Source organism: Lactuca saligna, chromosome 7 (genome assembly GCF_052625555.1).
Source record: "Lactuca saligna cultivar CGN05327 chromosome 7, ASM5262555v1, whole genome shotgun sequence".
Taxonomy (NCBI): domain Eukaryota; kingdom Viridiplantae; phylum Streptophyta; class Magnoliopsida; order Asterales; family Asteraceae; genus Lactuca; species Lactuca saligna.
In genome coordinates this window covers 146,221,923-146,245,359 of record NC_136423.1, presented here as the reverse complement: position 1 = coordinate 146,245,359, position 23,437 = coordinate 146,221,923, and the positions used below count along the sequence as shown (strand labels likewise).

The 23,437-nt window shown below is 36.0% G+C and overlaps 3 protein-coding genes across 3 annotated transcripts; 1 reads left to right on the top strand and 2 right to left on the bottom strand.

Moving 5' to 3' along the window:
- The first annotated feature begins 12,364 nt into the window (after positions 1–12,364).
- LOC145007321 (pfkB-like carbohydrate kinase family protein) lies at positions 12,365–18,850 on the top strand. The gene is made up of 17 exons (XM_078966279.1): positions 12,365–12,596; positions 12,745–12,876; positions 12,965–13,067; positions 13,152–13,199; positions 13,272–13,369; positions 13,432–13,546; positions 13,634–13,716; positions 13,862–14,381; positions 14,468–14,522; positions 17,046–17,121; positions 17,465–17,523; positions 17,693–17,790; positions 17,905–17,956; positions 18,035–18,098; positions 18,178–18,273; positions 18,391–18,463; positions 18,562–18,850. Exons 1-17 carry the CDS (start codon positions 12,567–12,569, stop codon positions 18,705–18,707), a joined length of 1,848 nt encoding a protein of 615 aa, XP_078822405.1. The 5' UTR covers positions 12,365–12,566; the 3' UTR covers positions 18,708–18,850.
- On the bottom strand, positions 14,682–16,892 carry LOC145004803 (LOW protein: PPR containing-like protein). The gene has a single exon (XM_078963801.1). The coding sequence runs from the start codon at positions 16,739–16,741 to the stop codon at positions 14,699–14,701; it is 2,043 nt and encodes a 680-aa protein (XP_078819927.1). The 5' UTR covers positions 16,742–16,892; the 3' UTR covers positions 14,682–14,698.
- Positions 18,851–20,338: 1,488 nt separating the features above from the next.
- LOC145005519 (Tetratricopeptide repeat (TPR)-like superfamily protein) lies at positions 20,339–22,036 on the bottom strand. Its single transcript, XM_078964600.1, has one exon. It carries the CDS (start codon positions 21,984–21,986, stop codon positions 20,430–20,432), a length of 1,557 nt encoding a protein of 518 aa, XP_078820726.1. The 5' UTR covers positions 21,987–22,036; the 3' UTR covers positions 20,339–20,429.
- Between the last annotated feature and the right edge of the window lie 1,401 nt (positions 22,037–23,437).

The following is a 23,437-nucleotide window of genomic DNA, read 5'->3' as shown; positions in this document are numbered from 1 at the left end:
TTATTTGACATAAATTGTTGAGGAATCCCCTAAAGTAGTGTTGTCACCTCGATGAAAATCCTTAGACTAAATCCCTTGTAATAGGTGTTTAGGGACGTAAAGTGATGATAATGGGAATGGGTAATCCGTGTTATTATTGGTTGATAAAATTAATAAATTTATTTTGGATTGATAAATTTATTGTTGGTTGAGGAAATTAATAAATTTATTGTTGGTTGATGAAAATTAATAAATTTATTATTTGTGGGTTGAAAACCTTATATGCTCACCAGGCTTCCAAGTTTAACACACTCAGTTTTTCTGTATTACATGTAGTGGACCCCGAGCGTAGTTTGGAGGTTGAAGAGGGATTTTTGAATTATAAGTCAGTGGTTGTAAATATGTTGTAAGGCTTATAATTTACTGTTTATGCTTTTGGTCTGTATCGGAACATGACATCCCGAGGTTTTTGTTATATAATGAAAATATATTTCTTTAAGAAATGTTTTGATAAATTTTTATTATATTGTGTTTTGGGAAGAAATTCCACAACATCTTTTGAAAAATTACTCTGATTTTATTTTAAAAGCATAAACTAAATCGGTATTTTCTAGCCGAGAAAAATGGGGATGTCACATAAACTACTTACAATTTTAATTTTTTTAAAATGAATGGGTCGAGAGGGATGTAATCGACGAATTTTTATGTGTTGTGAGATGAGAAAGATAAAAGAGAAAAAAACTAATATGTATATGATGTGCCAAGTAAGTTGATAGGGGTGGATACCCGCCATCCTACCGTAACCAAATCTCAATTTTTACATCAAAAAGATGTAAAGGTTTCTCCAAACTCAATCCATTTCTTACATTATAATATCAAATTTGGTGTTATAGTATTATATATATATATATATATATATATATATATATATATATATATATATATATATATATATATATATATATAGTTTAATTATGAACCCCCTTTTTGGACAGTACTTTGTTCCTATTGGTGGGTGTTTTTTTATCTTTTTCATTAATTTTGGACAGGAGTGGATAGGAATCTTTATTATTCACATGATCGTCGGTTGGTGCATAACTATTCATCGGCGATACGTGTTCCTTTCATCCGGTCTTCTTCTTCTACGTGTTTTTCTCTATGATTCCACCTTTCTTTTTCTTTTGTCCAATAGAAAACTTCCAGATATCTCCTATTGACTTTATCTCGATCCTCCACCACTTTAACTCGCTGTCTCAGATAAGCAACCCCATTTCTTCACTTCATCCCTCACACCGAAGGTCTCCTCTCCTTATGGGAAAGAAGATCCAACCTTTGATTTCGGATGTGATGTGTGCTACACTTTTCGCAATTCGTTATTGGGCAATGAAAAGATGTGAGGCCACAGATACCTTCTCGCTATCGTCGTCACCGACAAATGTGATTACAAGAAAAGGTTCTGTCATCTTCGGTTTCATGTTTGCTTCACTTGCAGCAGCTTCTAAGGGCTAGTACCAAATTTTTGTTCATCTGTTTTAAGGCTTATTGTTTGCTTATAAAAATTGAATTTGGGGTCTTCGTTGTCTAACATCTGATGATGTATTATAACATTGATGACAAGTGTTTACAAAGTAAGTTGATAAATTCTAATTATATCCATATTTGTTTTGGTATTAAGCTCAATGAGATCTGATCACTTTTTTTCGGGGTAGAAGCTGGCAATCGGGCTTGCTTTCATGTGGGAGATAATTGTAACGCCCGTAGATCTGGGCTAGTCAATTTAGAGACAATAGGGGTCGAAAATGACTTTTCGACAAAAGATTATTTAGAATAAATAATCTTAACCAAGTTGTAGAATATGTCACAAGGTTTCCGTACATATAAAGAAAGCCGAAATCCGAGTTATAACGAAGAAGTTATGGCCCGTCGAAGTTTTACGGCAAAACCGGCACGGCACCGGGAAGCGTAAATAGTGAATTTACGATGGAGGACTTTTTAGCCTTAGTGATCTAAATGAAATTCTTAGAATATGTTAAACTAAGATCGTCGATAAAAAGAACGACCAAATCTGACTTCGTATGAGGAAGTTATGATTTTTCTAAGATTCGGTTTAGCAGTGTACAGCCCGAAACTCGAATTTTAGTTCGAGCGGTTTTTGGCTTACGCAACCTAAATGAGAGTTGAAGGTCTCATTAATAGGAACTCAACAGTAAAAAGACAGACGAAAACGGAGTCCGTATGAAGGAATTATGAATTCTTCGCGGTCATTTAACAGTCTAAACGCCTCCTACTGTTAAATTTGAGATCGGTCGAGAATTAGCCGATGGAGTCTAAATGAAAGTTGTAGATCTTGATTTTACCTACGCATGGATATAAAGAACGTCGAAAACGGAGCTCGTATGCGAAAGTTATGATTTTTCTAAGTTTGAAGGTTGATACACGATAGGGGGTGACGTGACACCACCAGAATTGGACACGTGGCACCACCAGAAGGCCACCACATGGACCAACTTGGTGAGTAGGTCCCCCCTACTCGGCGAGTAGGCCAGTCATCACCCCTATAAATAGAGGTATCGGGTTCCATTCATTCTCACACCTTCAAACCCTTCTTTCTCTCTCTAAACTCTCTCTCTCTCTCTCTCTCTCTCTCTCTCTCTAAGCCTCCCTAACCCCCCAAAGCCTAGGGTAACTCCCTAGCACGAGGCGGAAGCCCCGGAGCGCCCGACGGCTCCGAGAAAAGAGCCTTTTTGGCTCGGGAAACGCTGCTCCAGCAAAGCCCGGTTTTGCGAAAAACCCGTTGTAAGTGAGCTACGCATACGCTAGTTTTAATATAGCTTCTAATTACTTATAGTAACATTATTAGGACCTGAAAATAATTATTTAGGCTATTATTATGAATTATATTGAGTGTTATTTAACGCTTATATAATAATAATAATAATAATAATAATAATAATAGTCAGACTATTAATTTGTCGCGAATATCGGTAGACTAAACCCTAGTGGTGTTGATACTAGGTTTTATCGAAGGAAAGTTGTTTTGAGAGTATCGAAGCGCTGTCCGAGTGTTGAGTCACCACCTTTCAGGTTAGTGCATAGTCCCTTTCATCTTACACATAGATATGAAGTATTTTAATATAAATTACGTGCTATGTGTGCATATTGTTTGAATACTTGTTGTCTATGCTGGATGAATGATTTATACATGTTTTAAATGATTTAAAGTGTATATTTATTTTATATCTACAAATATGTTGGGATAAAACATGAGTAGATGAAAAAGTTGGTGAGTGATGAAATAAAATAATGAGAGATAGGTGATGATAGGAAGTTGATGATAATTAGGTGAGGATAGATAGGTGATTATGAATCGGTGATGTAGGATACTACAACCTTGTCCGACAATTTGGAGATGTAGTCATCTACCAGAGTATAGATGGTGACCACAGACTATTATAGACAACCCCGTGGAAACACCAGCAGGCTAGTAACCTGTAGGTGATGAATTACGAGTTCAGGCGATGTTGTAACTACGTATTCATGCGATGATAGTCTATCCCTTATTATGAAGTACGAGTCCAGGCGATGTTGTGGCTACGTATTCATGCGATGATGGACTAACCCTTATCATGATTTACAAGTCCAGACGATGTTTTGGCTGTGTAATCATGCGATGATACCCTAACACTTGCTAGACACATATTGAGGGAGTAATCCCCGGAATAGTATTGTCTATGCAATGTAGGCGATGATCCTTAGGTAAAGTTCGTAGGAACAATCATATAAGGAAATACGATGTAAGGAGATGAGAAGTAAATATGATATAGGAGATGACCCTTGAGATAATATCTTTAGGGAAGACTAAAAGAAGATAATGGGGATGGGTAATTGGGTTGATTTTTTGATTGTTTAAACATAATAACTATATTATTGTGGGTTGAAAACCCTATGTACTCACCAGGTTTCCCAACCTGACCCACTCAGTTTATTTACATCACAGGTGACGATATGAAGTGACATTACACTGAGAGATTTAAAGAGATGTAGATCACTAGTGTAAATAACTGTAAGTTCTATTTATGCTTATGTTTCTGTATTAACGATGACTTCCCAAACGTTTTAAGATGAATAAAAATACGTTTCTTCGAAAATGTTTTAATAACGTATTTATCGTGTTTTTCTGGGAACAAATTCCGCAACATTTTTATGAAAAGAAGTACTCTGATTTTTACAAAGCATAAACAAAGTCGGTCTTTTCTGGCCAAGAAAATGGGGATGTCACAAGATTCAAGTACCCACCATACTCTTGATCCTAGGATATCTATGTCCAAAAAATCCCGAAGGTAGAAGTTATATGCAAATGTTCCTTATGATTCCTCCGTCTGCTCCTTTAGGTGAGACTCTTTATTCTTATTTCCCTGTGGGGATTGTGATGTTGTTTGTGTATTTCGTGGTAGGTTATTTTGGTATGCGAAAAGAGTGATTTGGTTGTCACATTACAAGATGCTACTTTCCTACAGAACATCAGAGCGTAACACAATATGTTTTCAATTCTAATAGATGTTATTATTGAGTTCATCAGGAAAGTTTTGTTGATTTGATGACGTATACACTTTGATTAATCTATTGAGTTCATCAGGAAAGTTTTCAATTCTAATAGATGTTATTATTGAGTTCATCAGAAAAGTTTTGTTGATTTGATGACATATACTACTTTGATTAATCTATTGGGAAAGGGTGGAAGTTTTGATAAGGTGAATAGGGTTTTTGAGCAGATGAAGACAAGTGGGATAAACCATGATGTTGTCACTTATAATACACTAATTGAAGTGAATAGTAAAGCAGGTAGATTGAAAGAAACTCATAAACTCTTGAAGATGATGGTATTCTGTTGGTGTATGATGTAACTGATGAATCATCATTTAACAGTAATTGCTTATGCATCTCATCTCATCTTCATATTTAGATTGTTTTAAACAAAAGAAATCATATTTCTTTTTAATGTTTAGACATCAGGATTTGGATCCATAACATAGAACAACATGCATCTTATAATGCAAAGAAAATATTGGTTGGAAACAAGGTTGTAATGGATGAAAGCAAAAGGGTATTCTCTCTCTCTCTCTCTCTCTCTCCATTATTTGGCTAAATTAAAAAAATAGCAATGTGCTTTCATTTATTTATTTACTAATAAACTGTAATTTCAATTTTTAGGTTGTTCTACCTCAAAGGGTCAGGCACTTGCAGATGAGTATGGCATAAGTTCTTTGAGACTATAAGTAAAACATATGCTTTTTGGGTTCCTTTTACATATATATATATATATATATATATATATATATATATATATATATATATATATATATATATATTGAGATTGTTTTTGTTTGTTTTTTATTATCTTTGTAAAATTAAATTTTAAACAGAGTGAAAAAAAACAAATATGAATGTGGAGGAGGTGTTTTTCTCTATAGCTAAGGATATAAAACAAAGACTTGTTGAAACTGATACAAAGTCTGAGGTATGTTGTTATTTGTCAATTTGACTTCATATATATTTTTGTATATGAAATTGATTTTATAATTTTATAATTGTAGCCACAGATAACTAAGATTAATCAACAAGAGTAAGGTGCAAGGTCTTTTGAAAGTGCTCAAAAACCAGGCTGTTGTGGATCCCAATAATTGAAAAAAGGTTAGCCACATTGACAAAAGAAGAACATCGATAAGGTGGTTCTATACTAATCACGTAGAGAAGAGTGTTTCAATTGGTTCCTTTGCAGTGAAGAAGGTTAACTAAAACACCCAATTTTTTTATGTTACGTACCTATATGCATCATTGCCTTTTTTTTAGGGCTTATTTGATTAAGGATGATAACTTTAGAATATTCATTGACTTTTTCACAAAATCCCAACTAATGTTTTTGGTTTAACAGTTTGGTTTCCTAAGGTTTGTGGAAATGACACTCGATCTTGATTTTGTTGTATCAGGTTTATACGTCGATGATTGATGTGGTTTTGGGGTCTACAACCCACATATGAAGTGGATATGTCGCAACAACTTATTGATCTCGTAAGGATAATGGGTACTGTCACCGATCAGTGGGGCCTCAACATGCACAAAGATTCTCACTTCCTTCGTCTAGGTGAGTATTGAACATTTAAAAAAGTGATTGCGTTACAGATCGGAAATTCATGTACTTGGTAAACATGTGGAAATGATGATCCATAATAGAATGTTAGATTGTATCAATTAGGCTACAGAAAAAGGTGCAATGTGTAAAAAGTGCAACTCTATGTCCATATATAGATTTTTCCACATTTATTTATTGATTCTTTATTAAAGTGTTTTTACATAAGATGTTTACGAAGAATGTGCAAAGGTTGGTGCAGTTGAATCAATCAAGGTGAACTATGTGAATAAAGTTATCAAGACTTTTGTTATTTCGATCATTTGTATGTCCGGGATGACAGTTGTAAGAAGATTTGTTTCACTAAAAAATTTGTCTTAATATCCCTTTGTTCGTTGTCTGTCCGGGATGACAGTTATAAGAAGATTTGTTTCGCACCGCCACCGGTTTCGCCTAATAGCGTCGACTTGTTCGTTGTTTTCTTTTAGCAGCCAAGATAGAAACCCAAAATGGATTGTGCCCTATCCCGTGTGGTGTATCACTGTGTTTTTTTGCCGACAATAATAAAAAAAAAAACTCAGCCTCCTACTTTCTCTTCTTCTATCTTGAAACTCGATTCTGAAGGTGGTTCGAACATAGACTAATTTCGGATGGAGATCAAGGTGAAACCGATAGGTGATGTGTGGTGGTGTAGTTGGTACGTTGTGGCAAAGGAGGCAAGTGGATTTCCCCCGATCATTTAAGGTTTGAAATTATTATTTATGCAATTATTAGGTTCTAGATATATCTTCCTAGCTAGTTATTCGTATATGAATTAAGTTTTGATTCTGATTTGTGTACAATTAAATCGCATTAACATGGATGACCACTTGTAATTTTTTTTGTAGATTAAGGAAGCTTATATATTCAAGTGGGCAATCAAATAAATGCTCCAAGCCACGCACGTCTTCCATCTGGCTTTCCCTGTTCCGGTTATTCATGATGTCGATCTCATAACTCTTTTCTCTTATTGGCATCATAGCATCCTCACTGTTGTAGCAAGGCAGCAACAGAACCTATCCTCTACTCCTTAGCAATTAGTAGCACCAACAATGGTAAGTTTTTGATTTTTGATCAATTATTGTTGGGTATTATGGGTGTTCAACTTTCAGTGTGTGCAATTCTGTCTTCCGCCCCATCTCTTGTCTAGTAGCATGAATTTTTTTAAACCATCTTATATGTAGTTATCAAATATCTATCAAATTTCCAGCTCTTTAGTTTCCAAATGTCTATTGGAAATATATTCTCATCAAGTGGGAAGCATCATATGTAACGTGATTTTATTGATATATTTAATAGGTTCTTGTTCTATTTTGTTACATTATATTTTATCTAAAGCAATGTGATAGTGAGATTATGATGAAGAGGTCATTATTTGTTTGTATCCTAATGACATATATAACAGTGGTAATAAAATTTTGCTTGTTTTAAATTACTATTCTATATCACCCCCTAATTCAGTAGTTTTTTTATTAATTCTTTATGGTATGATGATTACTTGTTGTAGAATATGATAATTTTTGTGATTTCTTTCTTTTTGCACAAAAGATATACCACAATTGATAATTTTTGTGATTTACTTCTTCGTTTATGGAGTTTGGATTTTAATTTAACGAAGTATTCATTTTGATTTTATGAAGTCTTGAACCTCTGGTAGGTGGATTAGTGGTCTTAATCATTTTATTCATGCACGATGTGTTTTTTTTGTTCATTGGTAAAGGTGGATATTTTCCCAACATAATGCATACATTAATTGAATCTTGAATTTCAATTCTGTTAAAATGGAATCACGAATTTCAATTATGTTGGAATGAAATATGGATATTTTCTCACTGATTTATGCATGTTCTACAATTCTTAGTTATTGGTTTTGGTGAAATTCACAAGTCAACATATTTTTCCAAAGGAATTTAGTTTTTTGTTTTTTATTTGCTAATGCATTATTGGATTCTAAACTACAATTGGATTTGTTTTCAAAGATGTTGATGCTTGAAGAACAGACCACAAAACTGAAAGTGATTCTTAGCAACATTATTCTTTTAGAATGTATTAGCATCTTTTGTTAGATGTTGATGTTTTTTCCTGATTTGAAAGTGTTTTTAGTTTTATTCTTTAACAATAAATATAATTCTTAGCAATTGTTACCCGTATTCTATAAGAATTAATGTAATTTTTGTTTTTATTCTTCAATTGATGGTTCAAGATTTTTGTTATTCTATAATAAGTTTGTAATGTCCGGTTCCTGGTATGTATTTCAAATTAAACTTTCATTTGTGCAAGGGGACTCGACGAGTCGGAGGCCCGGACTCGTCGAGTAGGAACGAAGGATTGGACATGGAACTGAAACCTACTCGGCAAGTCGAGAGGCCTCGACTCGACGAGTAGGGTTTTCAGGGTGAAACACTAATTTTCAGGGTTTGCACCCTATTTAAACGCCTTAACTAGCCTCAACTACAACCTTCATCACCTCCAAGCCTTATTCACGAAACCCTAATCCATTTGGAGTGTCCTTGAGCCGTTGTTATGTGTTCTTAGTGATTTGAAGCTTGAGAAGTAAAAGGAAAGCTTGGGGATTCAAGAGGAGGCAAGTGGATCCAGAGTTGGTGTTACATTTCCAGCTCATTTGAGGTATAAAGACTATACCTTGTCTATTCATCTATTAGATCCCTTCATGGTGTAGTTTAGGGCTTTTTAGAACCATTTTTGGAACCATTTATGGATGCAATCATATCTAGGGTCAAGACTTCATATCCAGAGTCTTTGAGGGACTCCATGGCATAAAGGTGCCAACTTTACGGCCATAGAGAGTCCCATGCATCATAAGAACCACTTTTAGGGCTATTTGAGCTAAATAGCCCATGCATCAATGTAAAGTTTGTAAATTAAATTATATTGCTTTTTGGTCCATAAGTTTAAGAAATAATGCAAAAAAAAACCCATAATGGCATTTTGATAAATTAGGACTTGAAAAGTATGTTGTGCGTATGTATGTACAACCGTGATACATACACAAGCAACTACAACAATGATGTCAATCCCATATAAGAAAATCCCTAGACTAGCAGTCATCATATAATCAGACAATTTTATCATGCAATTCCTAAAGATCCATAGCCTAGTACTAGCATGTTGTTCTAACATATCACATAATCAAATAACCGTATGGTATTTTAGGGTTTACTTACTGGCTCTGGATGATCGTACACCCTGCATCCTCCTTTACTTATTTTGTAAACCATTTGAAAAATCATTTTGAAAATATTTCCTCGATTTGAGACTGGATTCACATGAATGTTCTTCTAATTCACTAAAACCAAGGCTCTGATACCAACTTGTAACACCCATAAAATTTAGACCGATTAAAAACATTTTCAAAAACATTTAAAACCAACAGTTATTACAAATTTGTTTCCAAAATAGTCTATATCAGAGTTTTCCCCATAAACGATAATAAAACATGAGGTGTTGTACGATCACGCCTTCACCTTGCCGCGATCCCCTGATGTACCTGAAACAATAAACTGAAACTGTAAGCCCGGAAGCTTAGTGAGTTCCCCCAAAATACCCATACTCACAGCAATACACATATAGTCATAAACAACATACTATGGGTCCAGTCAACCATCAGGTTGGAATACCCTAAGCCCTCAACCATCAGGTTGGAATGCCAACATACTATGGGTCCAATCATCCTCGGGATGGAATACCCCATGCCCATAACCAATAGGTTGGAATGCCCACCTACTATAAGTCCAATCATCCTTGGGATGGAATACTCACGGCCCACAACCAACAGGTTGGAATGCCCAGGTATGTTGGCTTTCGCCAAAGCAGATAAGCCTCAACCGCCAAACAAACATGTGCACATATAACAGATAATCACATAACAGTCTATAGACAACAACTGATCTAACACATCGTACCACATACCACATAATACCATTCTATCTACCAGGATACCGATCTAGTAGATCATACCTCATACCACATAATATTATCCTATCTATTAGGATACCGATCTAACAGATCATACCACGTACCACATAATATTATCCTACCCTCTAGGATACCGATCTAACAGATCATACTAGATAACATAACCATATAACAATTCAAAGGGCCGATCTTGGTGCCTTAGACCCCTGAGTATAGTGAGGATAACCCACCTCGCAACAGTCGACTCGTAAGATAAGCTTAAACTCTCGGATTACCGTCCCAAACTCCACCACCTATATTCATTGCAAAACCATACTTGTAAATTTCCAATCTCCCAAAATGTCCCCAGAAGTCAACTGGTCAAACCCTTGGTCAAAGTCAAAGTTAATTATTAAGGTCAACAGTCCATGTTGACCTCAACTCGTCGAGTACCCTCAGATACTCGCGGAGTTCCATGCATAACTCACCAACTCGTCGAGTCACTAGAGTGACTCGTCGAGTTCCTAAGGTTTGCGGCCATAAACTCCTTGGCCGACTCGTCGAGTTTCGCTTGCAACTCGCCAAGTTCATATATGTCCAACAGTTGGGAAAACCCCATCCGACTCGCCAAGTCATTCATCCGACTCGCCGAGCCCATGACAATCTTCATCAGACTCGCCGAGTCGACCATGCCACTCGCCGAGTCCCTTCAGTCCTTCATCTATATATATGCTTTTAAAGCCATGTAAAGGCTCCATATTTCAGATCCAGCTTCCCAAGGCATGCTTATCACGTAAAGTTGCAAACTTTACGTGCATGCAAAGCTCTAAAGCCGTAAAATGACAAAACTAAGCTTGCAAAGAAGTCATGCACTTGAGGGGAGGTTCATACTTGCCAAAGCTGGCGACTTTATGGACTTAGAGGCCAAAAAGTGTGCAGATCTGAAGTTGCAACTTTGGATCTTAGCGTAAACACAATAAAAGCTTTCCAAAAACCATCCAAAAGAGTTCTAAGAAAAGATGAGCCAACGTAACAGCTAAATACCTTCAAAAAGGGTGCCCACTGAAGTAGATCTTTGATTCCCCATGAGTTCCTTGCTTCTAATCATTTGTTTTCCCCAAGCTTCTCTTACCAAAATCCTTCTTCAAAGCTTAACACACCAAGAAAGCACACATACACACACGATTTTAGGGTTTGGAATGGCAATAGTCTGTAGAGGGGAGGCTGGGGAGGCCAATGATCCTTTAAATAGGGTGCAAAACCCCGAAAATTAGGGTTTCATCCTCCAGTTCATACTCGTCGAGTCCCTCCTTGGACTCGGCGAGTAGGTCACTTAAACACGTGGACCAACTCGCTGCTACTCAACGAGTCGAGCAACCAACTCGTCGAGTAGACCTTGAAATCAAAAAGATTTTATAACAAAAGAAATCAATACCTTGGAATCGGGGCGTTACAGATGTGGTAATGATTATGCTAATCCATTTACAATAGTTATTATCAAATTTTCAAGTTTTATATATGTTTATATGATTCTTGAAATTGTTTATTTGAATTTTCATGCTTATGAGTTTTAGTAGATCATAGGAATTATTTGCAAATTGTTTGTTAGTATAATTCTTGATCTTAATGCCAATTAATAGACTCCATAACTTGTCCTCAAGTTATAAAATTCCAAAAGTCTTTTCTTTGAAGTTATTAAAAACTCATAAGTTATTGAATATCAAAGGTCTTGGATAGTTTCAAAACTTGTCATCAAGTTTTTGAATTTGTAAAGTCACTTTAGAAAACCTTAATTCCAAACGCAAGTCAGTTTTACCGTTAGCATATCTCATTCACGAAATCGGTCTTTAAGGGGGGTATAAGGTTGTTGCCTATAAAATGACAGCTTAGTGGGTGTCCACTCTCACCCACCATTTCCTTGACTGGTGGAGGGTCGTTAGCCGAACGGGTAGGACAAGGATTATAATTTTCATTAAAAGTATAATGATAAATATAAAGTAACTAAACATTTTAAAAATTCTCAATCTTAATTACTTTAGGAAAATATGAATTTGGTGCTATCCTATGAAATTATTTTTTAAAATAATTTTTCTATTAAAAAAATATAAAAACAATTTAAAATATGGCTTTTTAAAATTTTTATAGCTTCTTAACTATTGCTTTAAAAAACTTAATTTAATAAGATTTAATCAAACATTTTTAACTTGTTAATTCAACTGATCAAAATATTTTTTATTTTTTTATCATCACAATAAATCAATAAAATTTTTATTTAAAAATCCAAACCTAACTAGTTGTGAAACTACTATTCCAAGATCTAGGGCCATGAATATCTAGTTCTAATGTTTTGTTAGTCGATCTTTGAAATTCATTGCGTATCATAGAGACCCTGCTTTGATTCATAAATCATCGTCGTGTTCATCGTCGGACTCGTATTAAACTCTATATCACTCATCGGTAGTCCTGCAGTAGCTCGAGATAATTCAGGGGAGCTTTCGGAAGCAGTATGGATCGTCACTCTCCTCAAAAACCACACGTATACCAACAAATTTATCTTCTTTCCTCAGTTAAATTTCTCAAGTTTTAGTGTCTATCTGTATCTGCTTATTTATTCACGATTTCTCAATTTTTTTAGCTGTTACATGTCTAAATGCTCATTATGATCTTCCAATGAGCGATTGCAGTGGCTAGTTAAGAGCGAAAATCAGAAAGAGGAAGAAGGTGAAGCGCAGGCTGTGATAATTGGTGGTATGGTGTTAGACATACACGCCATTCCTTCTATTCCTCCAAACCCTAGAACCACCGCTCCTGGCAAGGTACATCGATGATACTTCCAGTTTGAAAAATGATGATAATTTGTTAGAAACAAACAATTCATTGTTGCTTCATAATCCAAATATTCAGGTGCGATATGCGGCGGGAGGTGTAGCAAGGAACATTGCCGAATGTGTATCAAAGCTTGGAACAAAGCCTTTCATGATAAGCGCATTAGGATCGGACATCGCAGGTTCGAATTCAGTATCCTATGAATCAAAATATCAAATCACAACACCACTTACGAATTGCTAATGTAATTTTTCAAATTCAACAGGAAACATGCTGTTAGAGTACTGGAAATCTTCAGGATTATCAACAGAAGGTAGATTTTTTTAGTTCTGATTGAAATTTTCATGAGTTACAGTTTTGTAACAAAGAAACAATCTTATCAAAGGTATTCGAATGGGAAATGAGATAGAGACTCCAGTTGTATCCATTGTCTTTGATACTGAAGGAGAATCCGCAGCTGCTGTTGCAAGTGTTGAATCTCTCGTAAGTTACATATCATCACTTTTCTAAACTTTTTCCATACTTATATTTGTTGTTTGATACAGGAACAATTTCTTACACCCAAATGGATTCAACAATTCAAAACAAATCTAGCATCCGCTCCTATTGTCATGGTTGATGCAAACTTAAGTCCACTAGCTCTTGAAGCATCTTGTCAATGTAAGCACTACGTATATGTATATGTACCCCCCCCCCCCCCCCCCCCCCCCCCCCCTCCTATGTCTAATGAAGTCATTTTACTTGCAGTGGCAGCAGAGGTGGGTACCCCAGTGTGGTTTGAGCCTGTATCTGTTGCCAAGTCAAGAAGAATTGTTTCAGTTGCCAAGTATGTGAGTTTCCTATTTTACCCCTCTATTGTAAAAATAATAAGCTTGAACTATTGTTTCATTAATAGTGTATCTTGCAAATTTGACACCAATTTTTTTGTGACACATTAATTATAGGAGTAATAAACTAATACTGATTTTTTAACAGATAACCTTCACTTCACCTAATGAAGACGAATTAATTGCCATGGCAAATGCCCTATCTCCCAAACACACCTTCTCCCCAATTCAAAAAGAAGCCTCCACAATAACCTCTCTCTTCCAACAACTAAAACCAGCAATCTCAATTTTGTTAGAAAAAGGCATCAAAGTAGTCATTCTAACCCTTGGATCAAAAGGCGTATTATTATGCTCCAAAAAACACTTCAATTTCCTTGATTCTATTTGCCCAAAAAGAATCAACAATAACAAAAGGTTGCAAGAAGCTATAAATCTAGTCTGCCCGGTGGGCCGGTTTTCCGGCGGTGTGGTCCATTTTCCGGCGGTGTCATTGGCGGCGGTTGTGAGGTTGACCGGAGCTGGGGATTGTTTGGTGGGTGGTGTGGTGGCGTCTGTTTGTGGTGGTTTGGATTTAATGCAAAGTGTTGCAGTTGGAATTGCAACTGCTAAAGCTGCTGTTGAAGTGGAGATGAATGTGCCTCTTCAATTTGATTTCGACCATATTGCAGGTATGTTTTCATGATGACATGTCAAGTTTTTATTGCTGATGTGGCATATAAAGAAGGAAATGTTACATTGTATTTTTTTTGTGCAGAGGATGCAAGATCGGTGTACTTGGGTGCAAAGGTTGTTTTTTCTCAGTCTATGTTGTAAGACCATATATAATTTCCAACATTGAATGAAGAAAGGTTCTAGAAGCTTCTAATGTTTTGGAATATACCAAGTTTTTATGTATTGTTATCAAGATAATAAAATAATAGTATCGTTGTCAAGGTCCAAAAAGATAGAACAAAATGAGACAAGATATAAAAAGACGTAAATAACCTCAAAAAAATTCATATAAAACTTTTTCAGTCTCGGTCATTTCCATAACCAATAATCCTAAAATACCATATACACCTTCCATTTCCAAATGACACGTGTCACCGGAGATAAAGCTATGAACTTTCCCACCAACATGAACCCAACTACAACCAGCCACCTTACCAATTTCCTTCCCTCTCATCTTCTTCCTCAACCTCCCCACCTCCTCCCACCGCCCCTCCGCCGCATAAACATTCGCCAACTGTACATACCTGGTCCCACTCTTCCCGCCAATTCTCAACAACTCCTCCTCCACTTCCCGTGCCAGCTCACCTTTCCGGTGAACCCTACACCCACTCAAAAACGATCCAACCACCACCGCATCTAACTCCACCGGAATCTTCCTCATAAACTCCATAGCTCTCTCCACCTCATTACATCTCCCGTATAGATCAATCATACACGAATAGTGATCGATTTCAGGTTCGATTTTATAAACTTCCGTCATCAATTTGAAATAATCCTCACCGGTTTTAACCAACCCACAGTGACGACAAACCGATAAAATCGCGATGAAAGTTACGTTATCCGGTTGAAACCCTAATTCCACCATGTTATCGAAGAGCTCAAAAGCTTTATCTTCATAACCATGGTGAGCGAAACCTAATATCATGATATTGTACATCACCAGATCCCTAAATTTCGAAGTTTTGAAGATTATTTCTGCGTATTTTATGTTCCCGCATTTCGAATACATATCGATTAACGCACTGATTGTTTTATAATCGATTTCAACTATCGTTCTTATTAAATACCCATGAATTTGTTTTCCGGGATCGATGATTGCTTGTAATGCGCATGCACCAAGCAAAGTTGCAAGAATCGAACAATTAGGGATTGTTTTTTCTTGAATGTTGAAGAATTGAAAGAGTTTGAAGACATCTGAAGAATCATGACTGTTTAAGTATCCAGAAAACATAGCTGACCAGACTACAGTGTTCTTAGATTTTAAAGAATCGAAAAGTTTTCGGGCTTTTATCATATCGTGTTGTGAAGAGTATCCTACAATCATTGAAGTAGTTGAAAACATGTTTTCGATTTTATTTCTTGAATGGATTGATTCAGCGTATTTCATGTAGCCACATTTGCAGTAGAGATCGATGATTCTGCTGATAATGAAAGGATTCGAGTTCATTCTGTTCTTCACAATTCTGCCATGAACTTCTTTCCCCAATTTTAAACTTTTTGTAGAAGAGCAAGCACTCAGAACGCTAGCAAAAGTGTGTTCATTCCATTGAAATCCGTTTTTCATCATCAAAGAAGATAATTCAATGGCGTCTTTATGATACCCATTTTGGGTGTAACCTGTAATCATCGTGTTCCATGATACCACATCGTTTAACTCCAATTGATTTGAAAAAATCTCCATAGCCATATCTAATCTTCCTTCTCTACAACAAGCTGCAACAACTGCATTTTTGGAAACGACATCCACTGACTCAAAATTACAGCCATGGAAGGCTTCGTAAGCTTCGTTAAAACACCCAGATTTTGAATACATATCAACCAGCGCACTCACTGCAAACCCACTTAAATTATTTCCAGTTTTCACCATGAACGAATGTAATTGTTTCCCATATCTTGAATTCCGAATCTTCGCTGTCAAATTACACATCGTGGTGAGAGTAAATTCATCGATCTGAACATCATATTCATACCCTGTGAAATGCATCTGTGTGAATAAATCAAACGCTTGTGTATCATGACCTTCACTGTTTGCGTATCCAGACAACATGGAATTGTAGGTCACGGAATCTTTACATGGGGCAGAATCGAAGAGAAGTTGGGCCTTGGGTAAGTTGTTGGATTTTATATGGGCTGAAATTATGGCGTTCCATGTGAAGACATTTCGTTCAGGCATTTCGTCGAACAGGTTGCAGGCTTGTTGTAGGAATCCATGTTTGGAGTATAAATGTATAAGCTGATTGCATGAAAAGAGTGTAGGAGTGTGACCGGATTTTATGGCGTAGACTTGTGATTTGAGAGCGTCGATGAATAACCTCATTCGTGAACAATTTCATCTCCCGCATCCACAATCTCTTATTCTCTTGATTCAGATGTACAAAAATCGATGCGTGATGTGCAATTTGATTCTAAAAAGTAAAACCCTCCTAAACCCCTTCCCTCTTCTACTTTTTAAGCATTTAAAAGTGACAAATCAAAAAAATTTGAAGGGCCTTTTTTGAATTATGATAAAGTTACTGGACCGGAATGTAAATATTTTCCGCCAACAACATAAACGGTCTCCGCCCTAATTTCCTTTAAAGGTTTAAACCTGCGTTTCCGGATCTAATAACCTTCTGATCACTCTATCGATTACAGAATCCGATTGCGAGATCCGGTTTCAATACGATGTCGATCCTAGGTTCAAATATCCCGAGCGAGGTAATCGATGTTAAACTCCTTATGTTAGGGTTTCTTTTGTTCTTAGCGTCGATTTCACAATTTGAAATCATTTCTCTTGAATCGGTATCTGTTTTCATTTCTTATAACATCGCTCAATTCTTCCCCAAAAACTAGTAATCAGATGAAATGAGGACGCTGAATCGTAGGTTTGTCGTTATGGAACTTCGTCGTGTTCATCATCTTCGTCAATGTGTTGGAAAAACTTTGTAGATATGTCGATATTACATTTTCTGGGTTGCAACATACGAACACAGATTTTTGAGCTAAGATTTATTCTATCAATGATGATTCGATAAATTTGGGGATTTTTCATGTAATGCAGGTTGGCCTGAAGTTGCTTCTTTGTCCACTTGGTTCCAACATTGTGCTAAAAACAGCATGGTAAGGTTTGAATTGAGTCATATGGTAATTGAGTAATTCAATACAATGCATATAAATTATTCTATTACTCCCAATTACTCAAATTGATTAGGTTTTCATGTTCTTAGATTTGAAAGAAAGTATATGAATTCCATTTTTCAGATTGTAACACATTGTGTTCTTTCTGTAGCTGTTCTGTAGGTGTTATTTTACCTGTTTACTCTACATTTAAAGCCATTGAAACAAATAATTCAACTGATCAACAAAAATGGCTTTTATACTGGGCAGGTTAGTAATCCTGTGACCTAAACTTCAACACAAGTTTTATTTTATGTTACATTTATCTATTATTTTAAAATCTTTATGATATTGGTAATATCTTGGAGGATTTATTGGCTGCAGCATATGGGAGTTTTAGCATTGCAGAAACATTTGCAGATAAAATTATCTCATGGTATTATCATGTTTATCCCAACTCTCAAATTGAAGGTGGCAGTGGCATATATGTAATTATTGGCTTTTTTTTTCTCAGGTTTCCACTATACCAATACATGAAGTTTGCTTTTCTTGTTTGGCTTCAACTTCCCACTACCAATGTAAGCAATCTTTTTTCTCAAATATCCAAAATTAAAATTAAAAAATAATGAAATTGGAGTTTGTTTTATTGTTTTACAGGGTGCTAAACATTTATACATGAGTCATTTACGTCCTTTCCTTTTGAGGCATCAAGCTAATCTTGATCAAATTGTGGGAATCTTGTACAATGAAACAGTAAATAAACCCTCTTTCCTCAAATTTTATGTATATATTTTTACATTGTAACCTACTCATTTGTAATTTAAAAAAAAAAAAAACAAAACAAAAAAATGTCTTTTTATGATCTTTCAGGGTAAATTTGTTAGTGCTCACGAAGGGGAATTTAGATTCATGAAGGCAATTGCCCTGAAGATTTTGATATCAGGTATTATTGGTATCAGAGCATTGGTTTAAGTAAATTAAGTATTGATCTATATGGTGATTGATTTTTTTTATTTTTTTCATTTGCTTTATTTGAATTAGCAAAACATTTTATCAACGAAAGCAGTCAACCGGTCCCACCTCCAGAGGGAAGAATCACAGGCTTAGGCGAACAAATAGACAGCTCTGATGATGATGATGATGATATTGATGATATTGATGGTTATGTAACTGTGCCTGCAACTTAATGCATGATCAAGCAACAATGTACATGACTCAAAATTGTTGCTTTTGATATCATGTAAATGTTCAAACCCTTTTTTTTTGTTAGTTTATGAAATGGATTCTGTAAATAATTTTTTTATTTTTTTACAATTACTGTTGGAGTATATATTATTTTGTTATATTTCTATGTCAGCATTCTTTGATTCAAGTGTTGGTTAATTAGGCTAGGCAAGTGGGTTGGGTTCGGGTTGACGGATCACGGGTTGACAGGTCAGAATACATTGACCCAACCCAACCCATATAATATATGGGTTGGTGGGTTGAAAACATCAATCCAACCCAACCCATATAACCCGTATAAGTATATGGGTTTGTGGGTCGAACCCAACCCGAATAACCCATTTATTAAGCAACACATTTTAAAATGCAATTAAAAAATACAAATAAAATGAAGTCATAGTCTTAAATATTCAACATAAAGTTATAAACAGGAGTGACGACGACGAGTGGTGTGCGACAGCCGAAAGACGAGAAGACGAGTGGTGTGTGTGTGACACTGGGACAGTCGATGACTCGACTCCTCAATCGACAAAGACGGGAGACATGGAGTCATCAGTTTGGAGACTGAAGACTGAATATCTTTTTGATTAGGGGCTTCTTAGGAGCTAGGACACGCTAATTCGACTCGAAGATGTTTTGCAGTTTCAGAATTCGGAAAATAATTAAACGATAATCAAACATTCAAAACTGATAAATAATTAAATATATTTTTGAACATATATATATATATATATATATATATATATATATATATATATATATATATATATATAGGGTTACGTTCATGTGAGACCGTCTTATTTTGTGAGACCGTGAAACGCATTTTTTTATTTTATTTATTTATTTTTAGTTTTTTTTAGTTAATTCAAGTTCCGAAAATAATATTTAAAAAAAGAATTTTTGGATTTTTCCATTTATTTTGCATTTTAAAATTATTTTTTAGAATATATCAGTGTAATATTCTATTAGAATATTTCACGTATTTTTCAAAAAAAAAAAATAGAATTTATTTTTATTTTTTTATATTTTTTTTAGTTAATTCAAGTTCCGAAAATAATATTTAAAAAAATAATTTTTAGATTTTTCCATTTATTCTGCATTTTAAAATTATTTTTTGGAATATATCAGTGTAATATTCTATTAGAGTATTTCACTTATTTAAAAAAAAAAAAACGGATTTTTTTTAATTTTTTTTAGTTAATTCAAGTTCCGAAAATAATATTTAAATTTTTTTTTTTTGGATTTTTTCATTTATTTTGCATTTTAAAATTATTTTTAGATTTGATCTCACGGTTTCACAAAATTAAAATGATCTCAAATGAATCTGAATATATATATATATATATATATATATATATATATATATATATATATATATATATATATATATATATATATATATATATATATATATATATATATAATCGGGTTGGCGGATTGCTAGGTTGGCGGGTCAAAAATATGAACCCAAACCCATTTATTTTTGTGTTGGGTCAGCATCAGGTTACGGGTTGGATCAAAAATTGTCACTCTATGGTTAATGGTTGTTGAGTTAGTTGTTAGATATTGGTTAGTAAAGACATGTAGTGATGTATGGTTGAAATTTTTTGACATTATGTCAACCATATTTGCATCAATATATAAAGCATGTGGAATTGCACTATCACTTTGAAACACATTTCACCTCAACTAACTTCACTCACACTCCATCCCGGGGTTTTCATTAACCCCTGACTATCCATCATCTGTCTAACACCCGCAACATCCTTCCATTTCCCAACACTTGCATACATATTCGACAACAAAACACAATCACCCGAATCATTAGGATCCACTTCCAACAATCTCCTCCTCACTTCCTCACCCAACTCCACATCACCATGAATCCCACAAGCCCCCAAAAGTGTCCTCCAAATCACATCATTCGCCTCAATTGGCATTTTCATTATAAACTCATACGCCTTTTTAAGCTCCCCACTTCGCCCATATAAATCAACCATACATCCATAATGTTCATAACTCGGTTCAATTCCGTACTCATTTTTCATCATGGAAAAGTATTTACATCCGTGTTCGATTAAACCCGCGTGGCTACATGCGTAAAGAATGGAAATGAATGCAATTCCATCGGGTTTAACCCCGGAATCCACCATTTGATGGAAGAGCTCCATGGCTTCTTTACCATACCCTTGCATTGCTATTCCAGTCACCATTGTTGTCCAAGAAACTAAGTTCTTTTTTCCGGGCATTTTTTCAAAAACCAAACGACCCATGTTTATGTTCCCGGATTTAAAGTAAGTGTCCATTAACGCATTGGTGATAGAACTTCTTGAAACAAACCCTGATTTCTCTAAATAACAATGGAGAATCTTGCTGAATTGGAATTCACCAGATTGTGTACAAACAGAGAGAATTCCAGTTAGGCTTACCTCGTTAGGTTTTGATCCGAGTTTGTGAGACTGTAGGAAGAAATCGAAAGCTTCATTGAAACATTCGTTGTGAGAAAACCCTGTGATCATTGTGCTCCAGGAAACATCGTCTTTTAATGGCATCTCGGAGAACAATTTCATGGCGAGGTGAACTTCCCCTGATTTCATATACCCGGATAACATGATGTTACTGGAGTGTATATCTCTAACCTGCATTTGTTTGTATAATGTCTCAGCGCCCTTTACGTCGTAACACCTCATGCAAGCTGTAATCATGGCATTCCATGCCACCACATTTGGTTCAAACATTTCTTCGAACACCTTCCGGGCATGACAGATCCACCCACATTCTGCGTACATACTGACAAGCGTTGTCCCGACGTATAGATGGTTGTGTAATCCGTAGAGTATTGCTTGAGAATGGAGTTGGATCCCGGTGTTGTAAGATCTTATATTCGCAGCTGCTTTGAGAGAAAAGGCGAAGGAGAAGCTGTCTGGTTGCAGGTTGTTGGAGTTCCGACGCATGTCAATGAAGGTAGTGAAAGAGTTGTGTGGGTGATCTGAGTCGGAGAATCCGCGTATGACGGTGTTGTACATGAATGCGTCTGGATTTGGGGAGTGGAGGAGGAGAGAGAAGGCGTGGTGGAGAGCATCGGAGATGAGTGTGGCGCAGTGGAGGATGAGGTTTCCGGTGATGAATGCATCGGAGTCGAGACCGGTTTTGAAGATGTGGGTGTGAACTTGAGTGACGGATCTAAGGGTGTTGCAGTGCCTTAATAGACATAAAAGCTCTGCAACGTTGCCACTGACCATTGGTAAAGATTCGTCGCCGGAAATTTGGCCGACCGGAGCAACGATAGTGAGTGGACTTTCGCAAGAAACTAATATGATTAATCTAACAGTTACCTTAAAAACTAAGTATCCGTTTTGATTTAACCATAATTTTTTTTACTTTACTTATTTGCCGGTGTTAATGAGATGACGTTCCATTTATTAAACCTTACCCGGTTAACAACCGGCAATCAAGTCCTTGCCGGTTGCCTCTTTTCACTCGAGTACTAATTCTTGGGAACGTTCATAGTAGCCACCACATTTTCCCTCGACCGACTAACAAAGGGGTTATCAGATATGATCATCGTCAAAAGAGGGTTTTGGAAGGTTTTCAAGGGTTTGATGGCAGAATCATCACGAAGAAGGAAAAGTAAAGAATCAAAGGCGACAAAGAAGACAAAGTTAAGATATGTACATGATAAAGAGTCCGATGATGATCTTCTTGAGTTAGGATTGTTGGATGTTACCGGTACTGTACTGGAACCGATATCGAACCGTACCGAATTTGAAAATATGGGACGGTACTTGGTACTCCAAATACATGAAATTTGAGATTCAGTACCACCGATACCGGTACCATTCTCGGTACCGGTACCGGTGATGTTAATTCGGTTCGATATTTGGGATTGATTTTCAATAAAATTCAGTTTTCGGGAAATCGGGAACAGTATGGGTCAGTACCGGTTCTGTCCCATGCTCATCCCTACCAGATAATTTCAATCCTACATCTAACTTGTGTGACGACCATTTTGTTAACATTTTATGTGATGATAAAACGTTAAAGAATAATCAATTTGAAGGGGATGATGAAGCTGATGTTGAAGATATTCACTAGGAAGAGCATGAGCATGAACACCTTGAAGATGAAAATGATGTGGAAGTGGGTGTCGAGTTCAGGGTGCACGATCCTGCCATCAAGTGGAACCAAATGAAGCCTACAGTTGGTGAGTTATACGAGTTTCCTGCTCAGTTAAGGTTTGAACTCACTAACTACGTTATAGCTAATGGATACCAACTTTGGTTCATGAAAAGTGATAAAAACAGGGTAATTGTTAGGTGTGGGAAAAAAATGCAAAACAAACCATGTCCTTTAGGATCCATGCTTCATGGAAGTATAATGAACGTACTTTTCAGATAAAATCTATGGTTGAAACACATCTTTGTGCAAAGAATTATAACTTTGGACATTTGGTTAGTTGTAATTGGTTAGCAAAACACTACATTAAGGACTTAATTAGGAAGCCCAAAATGACATTGCTTGAGATGATGGATGATGTTCTTACAAAATATTCAGTGAGAGTAACAAAGGGGCAACGTCATAGAGCAAGGGTAAGGGCTAGGGATGAGCATAGGCGGGTACCCGCCTCATTTGGCGAGAACCGGAACCGGCGGTTCCTAGAAAGTTAGAACCGAAACCGCTCTAGGCAGTTCTT